The sequence below is a fragment of the Ranitomeya imitator genome, chromosome 9 (genome assembly GCF_032444005.1).
Source record: "Ranitomeya imitator isolate aRanImi1 chromosome 9, aRanImi1.pri, whole genome shotgun sequence".
NCBI lineage: Eukaryota > Metazoa > Chordata > Amphibia > Anura > Dendrobatidae > Ranitomeya > Ranitomeya imitator.
The window spans coordinates 121,153,966-121,166,016 of record NC_091290.1 but is presented as its reverse complement, the minus strand read 5'-3'; the positions used below and the strand labels follow the sequence as shown (position 1 = coordinate 121,166,016).

Below are 12,051 nucleotides of genomic sequence, written 5' to 3'. Positions count from 1 at the left end.
GTTTTCGGTAACATCATTATGGGGGGCATCATGGTTTTCGGTAACATCATTATGGGGGCACCATGGTTTTCGGTAACATCATTATGGGGGGGACCGTGGTTTTCGGTAACATCATTATGGGGGGCACCATGGTTTTCGGTAACATCATTATGGGGGCACCGTGGTTTTCGGTAACATCATTATGGGGGTCACCATGGTTTTCGGTAACATCATTATGGGGGCACCATGGTTTTCGGTAACATCATTATGGGGGTCACCATGGTTTTCGGTAACATCATTATGGGGGCACCATGTTTTCGGTAACATCATTATGAGGGCACCATGGTTTTCGGTAACATCATTATGAGGGCACCATGTTTTCAGTAACATCATTATGAGGGCACCATGGTTTTCGGTAACATCATTATGGGGGCACCGTGGTTTTCGGTAACATCATTATGGGGGGCACCATGGTTTTCGGTAACATCATTATGGGGGGGACCGTGGTTTTCGGTAACTCTCATCGTTATATCGGCACTGGAATCTGTACGACCGCCATCATTGATCCCTACTTTCCCCGGAGCGCTGGGATCCTGGCTTTTATGGCTGCCTCACTGCCTGGCACTCCACTTACCACAGATAAAACTAAGGAATGACTGGTTAGTGACCTCCTTGAGGTCCCTGGTGAGTGCAGGCTGTGAGGAGGCGGCCTGGCCGTGCCATGCCTGTGGTGGGCACAGGTGGCATCTCCCTATGGGCAGAGCTCTGTGCTCCTGCTCTTCCACCACACAGGACTGCCATGAGGGCAGGCACTGCCTCCTTCTCCTTCCCGCCCCCGCTGCTGCTGCCGGCGGACAGCCCCTAGCTGTCATGTCACAGACACCTCCCACGTTAGCCCCGCAGCCAGCGCGCCCTCTGGCGGACGTCGCCGTGCAGTGAGCAGGGCAGGAGCTGGGACCGCTCCGCTCCACTCGGCTCCAGCGCTGGTTGTGGCCGCCGCCGCCGCCGCCGTGTGATTCTGCGCACACGGACACCGGAGTCCCTGTCATTCTGCCGCTGCACGCACCGCCCGCCCCGGTCCCGGCATGGCTTCTGGGGACCTGTATGAGGTAGGCAATGCCCTCTGCTCCGCTCCTCCGTGCAGGGGTCGTATACAGAGGGTGCAGCTGCGCCCGGGGAGGGGGCTCGGGGCACTTTGCATGTGCAGGCCTTGGGAAGGGGCGACACCTATGGCATTAATGGGGGGTCTTCAGGTTTAAACAACCTGGTAAGTCGGGGGGGAGGTGAAGGTGGCGTTGGCATGGCTGTGGGGTTGCCAGGTGGTCTTTTCTCCATGTCCATGGACCTGTGTGACTGTGACCACACAAGCTGACCTGTTGACTGCTGCAGCACCTCTTGGCTGTCAATCATATTCCAACTTTTTAAAAAGTCCACAGCTCTCCATCCCTTGTAGAAATGATTGACAGGTTTGCTTTTCCAGGTGGCAGGAGGATGGGCTGCTATCCATTGGCAGCTTGAAAGAGGTTCTGCAGCAGCTGGGTTCAGGATTTGGAAGGATAACCTGAAGTTTGAGGGCTCCTTAGAGGCTGCGCAGTCAGATTATTGGGGGTGCCGTGTGCTTCTCCATCCACATTCTGTGAACTCTGACTGCTGCACTCATTTTTTTTTTTTCAGCTTTTATAAGTCGCACTTCAAGTTTGTTGAATTTTCTAATATTTTTTGTGATTTAACGCAGTCTTCCGATGGCAAAAGAGGTGCTGCAGCAGCTAAGTTATCATGAGGGCTTACCAGAAGTAAGAGGCACTGGTTGGCACGTTGGATTAGGCTAGGTTCACATTGCGTTAGGGCAGTCCGTTTAGTGCATAGCGCTACGGACTGCGCTAACGCAGTGTCCCAAAAGGGATCGCGTTTGGCGATCCCGCTAGCGCAGACACCCGATCTGCGCTAGCGAGGAACAGACCTCGGACGCTGCAAGCAGCGTCCGCGGTCCGTCCAAATCTAACGGGACATCGCTAGCGCATGCCGAAAATGGCATGCGCTAGAGATCCATTAGCACATTGCAGTCAATGGGTGCGCTAACGGATCCTTTGCATGGCGTTAATTGCGACAATTTCGCCATGTAATGGAGTCCGCTAGCGTTAACCCATTAACGCAATGTGAACCCAGCCTCACTGAGTGGTCTTGCAAAGATTGGGCAGCCTAGAGAGGGATCTGTACTCGTGGGCAGGATATTGATTGACAGTTTGGATGAGGTGCCGCAGCAGCTTTGACTTTTCTTCAATATTTGTCACTTGACTAGCCATGGTGACCTCCGTCCTACAGGGTAGGACAATACTGTGGGCGCCCTCTTATCCGGGGATGAAAAGCTCCCAGTTCTTCTCGGGCCACTGGTCTCCCGAAGATTTTGAATGCAAATGGAGTCCGACTCCATATTGGGCATAAGTTGGATCGTGCCAGTGTCACCTCCCTTTAAAAATTTAGCCTATCCATTTCCTAGCTTTGGGAAGCCGGCGGACAACCAGTATGGCGCCATTACTGCTTTCGGATGAGTTGGCCTTTGCCCTTGCATTGGCTTAGAAATAGTTCCTCTTAACGGGGACGTTCAGAATTTGGCAATCATTGCTTATTCCCTCCCAATTAAACGGCGCCCCACCTATTCACAGGTTGTTTTTGGTATTGCGTATGTTGGAGCTCCGTTACAATACCAGACACAACCATGGACATGGTAGTGCCAGCCATTTAAAGAGGACAGTCTCTGAATTCCAAACATGAGTCCTTGGTTTTCCCTAACGTAGTACCGACTAATACTGGAGCCATTATTTCCATGATATGGATTGGATTAGTCCCTTTAAGAGGGACTAATTTTGCGTCCCTTCACACGCATATCCTACCCAATCCAAATGTTTTAAAGGGAACCTGTCACCTGAATTTGGCGGGACTGGTTTTGGGTCATATGGGCTGAGTTTTCGGGTGTTTGATTCACCCTTTCCTTACCCGCTGGTTGCATGCTGGCCGCAATATTGGATTGAAGTTCATTCTCTGTCCTCCGTAATACACGCCTGCGCAAGGCAATCTTGCCTTGCGCAGACGTATACTACGGAGGACAGAGAATGAACTTCAATCCAATATTTCGGCCAGCATGCAGCCAGCGGGTAAGGAAAGGGTGAATCAAACAGCCGAAAACTCCGCCCATATGACCCAAAACTGGTCCCGCCAAATTTAGGTGACAGGTTTCTTTTAAGTAGTGGATCATGTAGAAAACATGGCAAGGTGAAAAGGGGTTCCTGGATCAAGAACTATTATTAACTTGGGCAATGTTACACTTAAAGGAAACTTGCTACCAAGCTTTTAGTGTCTCGTTTTGCTCTTATCTAATGATCACTGATTCCCTGAGTATGCCATTGTTTTATTTTTTCCAGTCCGTCATACGGTTCCAGAGATATGGACCTTTTTATATAATGATAATTTTTCATAGGATCCTCTGGGGCGTGTCTTTAGGCTGCTCTGCATAATTATCCTGTAAGCACCGCCTCCACGGTACACACTATAGAAAATAGCACTAAATAAAAAGGCCAATATCTTGGGAACCGTATGGCGGATTTTAAAATAGTAAAAAACGGAATATTCAGGGGAGCGGTGAGAATGATATAAGAGCAATAACTAGCCACTTTCGACCCTTTGAAGGGACTGTCTATGACCATTAGAATGCGTTAGCTGATTTACTTATGGATAAGTTCAAGTGTAATGGGTAAATGATACATCAGACACCCTCCCGACCATGTTATATCAGGAAGCAATGACACTAAGATTCCTGTGACAAGATGATGTGTCGTTATTTTAGAAACTCAAAGGGACAGGACGAGATTGATTTTTTTTTTTTTACCTTGAAATGTTCAGTAAACGTCCGGGAACAAAATCAATTTGTCCATTACCAAGTTTATCATATAAATCGTTTATAGAGATCCATCTGGTTATGCACTTGAGCGGTGTCGGACATAGCCTGATCTTACCCGGAGGGGGGACACATGCTGTACATTATAGACTGCCCCCATATGCTAAATAGGCACCTCACACGCTTGTGGTCTCTAAACTACAACTCTCAAAAGGAACTGACCGACACATGGTAAATAATATTCATCTCCATACGTTTATTTTATGAAGGACTTTAGTTGCGGTCAGCTCGATCTGGTGAAGAAAGGCAGAGGAGTAGGAGGGAAATGAGGGGCTGTAGCTACACATGTCATAGGAGACTCATTGTCTGCGAGTCCTGGCCATTAAGCAGGGCTGTGGAGTCGGAGCCCATTTTGGTGGAGTCGGTGTCATGGAAATTGATGAGTTGGAGGTTTGGCTTACTGACTCCACATCCTTGGCAGGGCTGTGGAGTCGGAGCCCTTTTCAATGGAGTTGGTGTCATGGAAATTGAGGAGTCGGAGTCGGCGGTTTGGCTTACCAACTCCACAGACCTGTCATTAAGTTCAACCCGTGGTCCATCGATTGACGTAAATGGAACATCATCTGCATAGAAGAGCTGAAAACCGGCGTATGGGCATAGGCATCAATTTTGGTCAACGCATGCACCTGTAATGATGACCCAGAAAGGTCGGCAAATACGTAGAGTAACGTTGATTATTCTACAAGGGCAAACAAGCGTGCTCAAATTTTCAGCTCTAATTCTGGAGAACCTTGCCCTGTTCTGCTTTATATACGATTGAGCACAGTGTAATACTCAATATCCCCTGAGATGGCGCTCCAGGAGACGTGAACACTTGCTGCCAGCCTTATTTGTAGATTACAGCTGATCATCAGGGATCTCATGAGCTCATTGTCAAATTAATTTTCTAAAGTTTTGGGATTGTCTTTAGAGGAGAACCTCTTTAGCAGGCACCAAATGGTAAGGCTAGGTTCACATTGCGCTAGGTGAGTCCGTCTAACGGACACGTTTTTAAGTAGTGAAAACGCAATATAACGGACATGGTAACGCACCCATAGACTTGCATTGTCTGACGCATCGTGACGCATGCCAAAATTGGCATGCGTTTGTCTCATAACTTTTTTTATGACGGACCTTGGAACGCAGCTTGCAGCGTTTTCGGGTCCAGCCAAGCTAACGCAAGACTAACGGAAGCGTTAATTCTGCCATAGAAGGCTATTGCAAACGCAGCCAGACGCAAATCATGAAAAATTTCCAAATAGAACCATACGTTTGAATAGCGTTTGAGGGTGGTCCATGTGGTCATGTGACAGGAAATATGATTTCGGCCATTTAGGAGGAGTGACCCTACAACACATTTTCCAGACGCCTGCAACACATTGTGCGAGTGTCTTGCAAGAGATCACAGGAAATGTAAGTACAATTCTATATATCATATATCTTTGTATACATGATAAGAGTCTGTATTGTCCGTCGGATGTGTGTGTACTAAAAATGTATTGCTTTGTTATGCACGCAGATGTCGGATAGTGAGGCAAGCAGCAGCAGCACCGTGTCTGCGGTTTTTTCATCTCAATCGGTAGGCTTGCACTTTAAAAAACCGCAATAATGTTGTGTGAAACTCCAGTGTATTGAGATAAGCACGTGTATAATCATGTTTTTATTGCAAATAGGAGTCTTCGGAGCCCGAGCCTGCTAGGCCCCCCCCCCCCCAAAGAAACAGACAAAATCTACAAAGGTACATGGCACACGTTTTTTGTTTTGCACACATACATTTATTGATCCAAGAATTGTAAAAAAATGTTTTCTTTAAAATACACCATAGGTTATTGCACAAGGAGGACACAGGAAAAAGAAGCAGCCTCGCCGTCTGTCGTCGCCACAACTGCCAGTGGTAAATATCAAACCAGTACTTTTCCTTTTCGACACAAAGAAACTAAAAAAAAATTCCCTTTTTTTGGGGGGGATTTAACAATCTACTATTTTTTTAGTATAAAAAAAAGCTAATAAAACAGAAAAAACAACACATTTCGACAGAAAAAAAAACAACACATTGCGACTATTTATCTACTATCCATCCACTATCTTTCTACTATCTATCTATCTATCTATCTATCTATCCTATATTTATCTACAATCTATCCACTTTCTATCTACTATATCTATAAAGTATCAACTATCTATCTCACTATCTATCTATCCATCAAGTGAAATTGAACCTTTCAATATAACGTTTTGTGTTTACATAGTCCAAGCCAGCCACCAAAAAAAAAAAAAGGATTGTGGTTGACGAAGAGCCGTTGGACATTCACAACGAGACACTGATCAACCTTGTGGAAGCCAACCCATCCATATGGGACCAAAGCGACAGCTCCCACCATGACATCGTGAAGAACCGGAAGTTGTGGGATAAAATTATATGCCACTTTGATCCCCGATACATGGAGAAGTCGGCATCCTCTAAGAAAATAATTGGTAAATATTGGTGACGTTAAATTGCAAAACGTAAAGGATGCAAACAGTCAAACAGATGTTGTGTTTTTTTTTTTTTAATACAAAATATATTAAAAAAACTATCAACAAAAAATTATACTTTTTCTCTCATCTATCAATCTACTATCTATCTAAAATCTATCTATCCACTTGTCTACTATCTATCTCTCAACTATCTATCTATACACTATTTCTCAACTATTTGTCTATCAACTATCTAATAACTACTATCTACCACTATATATCAACTATCTACTATCTATATATCAACTATCTAACAACTATCTATCCACTATCTATCAACTATCTATCTACTATTTATATATCTTGTTTTTTCTTTTTTTTTTTTTTATAAATTTAATGCCGATGCTGTCCATACCAGTTGGAGATCGATAAGGGATCGCTTTGTCCGTGACTTCCGCAACAGCCAAAACACACCCAGCGGATCTGGTGGCAAACGGGTCACCCCGTATGTGCATTACGAGCAACTGCTCTTTCTGCAAAAAACAATGTCTCAGCGCTCGTAAGTAAAAATAAGTATGTGTGCGAGACAAAATAGTTTAAATAAAAATAATTAATTTTAACACGATATGCAGTACCGCTGCGCCTATAGAGGCAGAGGAACTGGAGCCATCTCCACTGGAACCAAGCCAGCAGACGGGCGCTGAAGATGTGTCTGGCATCAGCGAGCCACGATCTGTGGAGAGAAGCACTGTTGCTTCTGGTGTGAGTGCCCGGTTGCAAGCACAGCGTGGACGCAAGCGAGCATCACAAAAAGATGAAGCTGATGCCATTTTTGAAGAGTTTCTCAAGTCTTTCTTTTCATAAACTAGTCATAATCCGAAATGCATTGGAATAAATTGTGCCAAACTTTCATGGTAAAACTGCCACAATTTTGGATGGTCTAAAGACAGAAATTGAGATTGGTACCAATTTCTGGCTTGGGTACATTAGAGTAAAATTTTTCTAAAAGTGTGAAACCTCTTTAATATCAGATTGTACTCGCACTCATTGGGTGTACTGTAGCTCCAGATCTCCACCGATGCTCTAGCCTCAGTGTTTTGGATGCAGCGGTGTCGTGAATCCGCAGCTCACATCACCGCTGCAGCCAGTCAAGTGCGCTCAACGTTCTCATCTCCTCTACGCTGGCTGAGCTGAGTGATTGGCTGCAGTGGTGATAACAAGAGTTGTTCAGTGAACTCAGCGACTTGTGCTGTCATTACATACATTGACCTAGCCGCTGAGCTTAGTGACTACCTACAGTGGTGATGCGAGGTGTTGACGAGCCAAATCACAAAGACCGGAGACGGGTCACTGCACCTGGAGAGAGTGTTTGCCTGCACATTTGGTGTATAAAAGTGGAAAATTCCTTTAAGCAATGCTCGATTTCACCAGGAGTGGGCGCCCCAGAGGAGGCGTATGGTCAGACATCGCTAGGTAAGAGCCGATCAAAATAAGACCTCGAATGACAGCCATTTATAAAGACATTTCCGTACAAGGGACACGTTGTGCATTTACATTTTAGTGTTCCCTTTTTTTTAATGTCTTCAATAAATCTGTAAATTCTGAATTTTATTACAGTTTTTATCCATGTATGTGATGATTGATCATTTCCTCCATTTCTGAATATACCTCATGTATAAAACTATATAAGAGAAAATAAAATGTGGCTGTTAATCGCACGGAGCGGGCTCGGATTTTTACGATTCTTTATACCATTTATTTCTGCAATAATGTTGTATAACTCCATGGCAGTTAAGGGTTTGTCTAGTTTATTGTTAATAAAGTTTATTGAAAGAAGAATTGACATTCGTGCCTGTTGTGTATTATTATATTCTGGAGACGGCACAGCGCACGTTCGCCACAGTCCTTGTGATATGGTGTGCGTGATGTACTGCCATATGAAATTCCTCAAATTTATCAAAATGGTCTAAAAAAATAAGGCCATCTTTGTTACCCACGGCAACCAATCAGAACTCAGATTTCATTTCTTAAACTACTCTAATAAAATAGAAGCTGTGCTGTGATTGGTTGCTATGCTGTAGCAAGGATAAACATGCGGGAAGCATTTCTCCTTGGACCCAACTCTTACGTTCAAGCAATGTCTTCTCGGAAATGCCATAGCATTTCAGAATAAAGCAAAGCTCTCTGAAATAAGGGAGTCTGTCTGGATTTCTTGGTGCCCGTGGTTTGGGTATCATGAAACTTCTGTTTCTCTTTAAAGTGAGTGTGCTCGTGGCAAAAAAAATAAAAATTATGGTTAAAGTATCTGAATCTTTGCGCAGTTTGTCGGCTACTCTTCTCGTTCCTTTGGAAACCAGGAAAGAAAATGGCAATAAAATAGATTTCATAGGCAGCCATATTGGAACACATGGGGCTGCTTTTCCTGTCAGTCGATCACTGATGAGATCTCCTTCCTTTCGAAGGAATCCTTTCTCTTCCATTCCTCTCAGTGTCTATAAATATACTTGATTAAGTCTACGCCTGTAGCATTACTCAACTGTCGATCCTGTGCCGAGCGCTCTGTCCTCCACCTCCTGAAAGTAGGTCCCTCTGTTTGGCAACCCAACGCGCCCCTGTCACATCACCCTCCCGAACCATCTATCCCAGTTCATGCTGGGTATCCAGGTTGTTGGCAGACACGTTGGGATACGCCATCATGACTACTCTTGATATTTTTAACCTAAAACCAAACACAGCTCTATTACTCCTGGTTACATTGTTGGATTATTCTGCTACCTTGCAGTGTTGTCTTTACAGTATTGGAGTCGCTGAACTTGTTCTACCTCTGAACCTCTTTTCGAAGTCTGCTCCACTACATTGCTGAGTCCACTCCAATGTGTAACCGGACCTGATCCATCTGGCTCACTCTGCTACACTGTTTGTCATTGCTGGGTCTATTCCTCTTTTTCATGGATGCCAACTCTGGCATGCCAGTTGCCGTTGCAGTCACTTCTCAGCTGCATTGATCTCCATAGTTCCATCTCAGCTCCTCCTGTTGATGTTCTTCCAAAGCTTCATTATTTCAACTGGAACACTGCTGAATCAGCAACATCTGTCTGTGCTGTATAAGAGCTGCTCATCCAGACGTAAGGGCTTTGAGGATCCACCTCTCTTGATGAGACATGGCATTATTCTCACACCATGGATCCCAAAGGTATGAAGGCTTCAATAACTGTGCCAGTAGATCTGGAGGAATTGTTTGGATTGGTAACTCCATGCCAACTGGAAGTAGCCTAGCTCATGTATGAGGGAAAACAAGTACCGTATTTTGCGGATTATAAAATGCACCAGATTATAAGACGCACCTCAAGTTTTGGGGTGAAAAAGAGGGAAAAACATTTTAAATAAAATGTTGGTGTGCCTTATAATCCCTTTTAACGGTAAACTATTTGGGGGGTGGCGGCGGTAGAGCAGTGTCGTAGGAGTCAGCGTCGCTGCTTCAGGAGGTCGGCAGCGACAGGAGTGGGGCGATGCTGTGGACCCCGTCCTCTCAGAAGGGTCGCTGATTCCGGAGGTTGGAGTCAGCCAGAGGAGTGGGGTGTCCGTCTTGTCCGAGATCTTGTCTCCCGAGATCTGTCTGTGCATGCGCCATTTTGCCGAAGCACACCGCAGTTACATGCATGGGAGAGGAACCTTCGCTCACCTTCGCCAACATCTTCTAAGAGGATGGGGCCTGCAGCATCGCCCGACTCCTTCTGCCGCCACTGACCTTCTGAATCAGCGACCCTTGCTCCTGTGACCCCGCTCCACTGCCCCCCAGGTAACATACCTTCAGATTATTAGACGCACCCCTTTTTCCTCCCAAATTTTGTGGGAAAAAAGTGTGCCTTATAATCCAAAAAATACGGTAGATGGGAAGGTGCTTTTAAATATTTGGCCCTAGCCAAGGATGCAACAAGCACCTATACTTGTAAAACACAAGAGAACCAAAAGAGTACAAAAAGTCCTGATTAAAAACCAAATAATTAACAAATACAGGTAAATCACATAAGATAGCCAACAAAGACAATCAAATATCGACAGGGTGGAAAAGCTGACTTCACAGGTATAATACCCAGGGACAGCGTAAATATGTGGATGGGAGGATACGAAAACAGCAAACCTACTATTAATGAGTGTCACGGTCACATTTCATGGCACAGCCACTAATGAAAAATATAAAAATATGAGATACAATAAATTCATACAATCTTTAAAGTGCCAATTTCATAAGGATTATATCTAATTATAAAGTATTACTAATCCAAAAATCAGCCAAGCCAGTCACAGTGACATTTACCCAATAATTAGGTATATATCATTTTAAGGTGAAGTCACAATATTAAGGATATTTGCTAGTGTCCTTACCCATAGTCTCCAGTGCTGTGGCCTGAGTAATGCAGCCCCAATGCGCGTTTCGCGTGGGCTTCCTCATACTTTCTATACTTGGTTTGAGCCATCATTCTGTAGTTACAGACTCCATTTAAAGATGGTCCTCGTCCACTTACTGTTTCGCAGTGCTGTTTCATTAATTTCCATTATTCCACCTGCTTATCAGGACTTTGCCACCTTATCACACATATGACTTCTATATTCCTCCTCATCCAGGGACCAAACCAACTAGAATAAGTTTTCTGAGAAAGGACTAAGTTGTAGTCTGAATCGTGTAGGATTTATGCTAGGAATACCTATTTTTAATGAGTTTTGGAATAAAGCTATTTGCATATTTTTATCTGGAAGACAGCTAGATTTCTCCTTTACATAGAGTAAGGGTGTATCCACTGATGCTACCAGAACTAAACCGTTTTCCCTTACATTAAGAAGAATTTGGAAAAATATTTTTTTTCTCGAAAATCTACATCGCCTGCCAGAGCAGAGTTCTTTGTAAGAAATGATGGATTTCTAAGGCTGGTTTCACATTTGCGTTTAAATCCGCAGCGTTTTAAACGCATCCACAAGTGGTGAAACAAACGCATGTAAACGCGTACAAACGCTGCGTTTTTTAGACCTCACATGACTCTGTGAACCAAAATATGGAAAAATTGTAGCTCTCAAAATGTGGTAACGCAAAAAATATTTTTTTGAATAAAAAGCGTCTTTCAGTGTGTGACAGCTGCCAATCATAAAAATCCACTAGAAAACCCCTTATAAATAGAAATCAAACCCCCTTCATCAACTCCTTAGTTAGGAAAAAATAAAAAAAATGTATTTCCATTTTCCCATTAGGGTTAGGGCTAGGGTTAGGGTTTGGATCCCTTTGGGGTTAGGGTTAGGGTTTGGATCCCTTTTGGCTTAGGGTTAGGGCTAGGGTTAGGGTTTGGATACCTTTATCACCTTGATGGTGGGGGTGGCTTATCAGTGTCTAGACTTGTTTTTCTCTATGGAAACGCATGCGTTCAAAAACGCAACCAAACGCATGTGTTAAAAAACGAATGCGTTTATATAGACAGCAATACGTTTTTTTGACGCAATCGAACGCATGCTTTTTTTGCGGCAAAAAAAGCCTCTAGAAATTACTACATGTTGCATTTCCGCGCCAAGACGCAAGCATCGAGACGACGCATGCATCGTCAAACGCGGCAAAACGCGTACAAAAAAATCCGCATGCGTTTTTAATGTTAAATATAGGAAAACACGACGCATGCGTTTATATGCGTTACAAACGC

General features: G+C 44.3%; 1 protein-coding gene across 1 annotated transcript in view; it reads left to right on the top strand.

Moving 5' to 3' along the window:
* Nucleotides 1-906: 906 nt before the first annotated feature.
* Nucleotides 907-12,051, top strand: part of CDYL2 (chromodomain Y like 2) — an 86,341-nt gene continuing 75,196 nt past the window's right edge. The window contains exon 1 of the mRNA XM_069738790.1: nucleotides 907-1,088. Coding sequence (XP_069594891.1) covers nucleotides 1,065-1,088 — 24 coding nt within the window. The 5' untranslated portion in view covers nucleotides 907-1,064. The remainder of the gene's footprint in view (nucleotides 1,089-12,051) is intronic.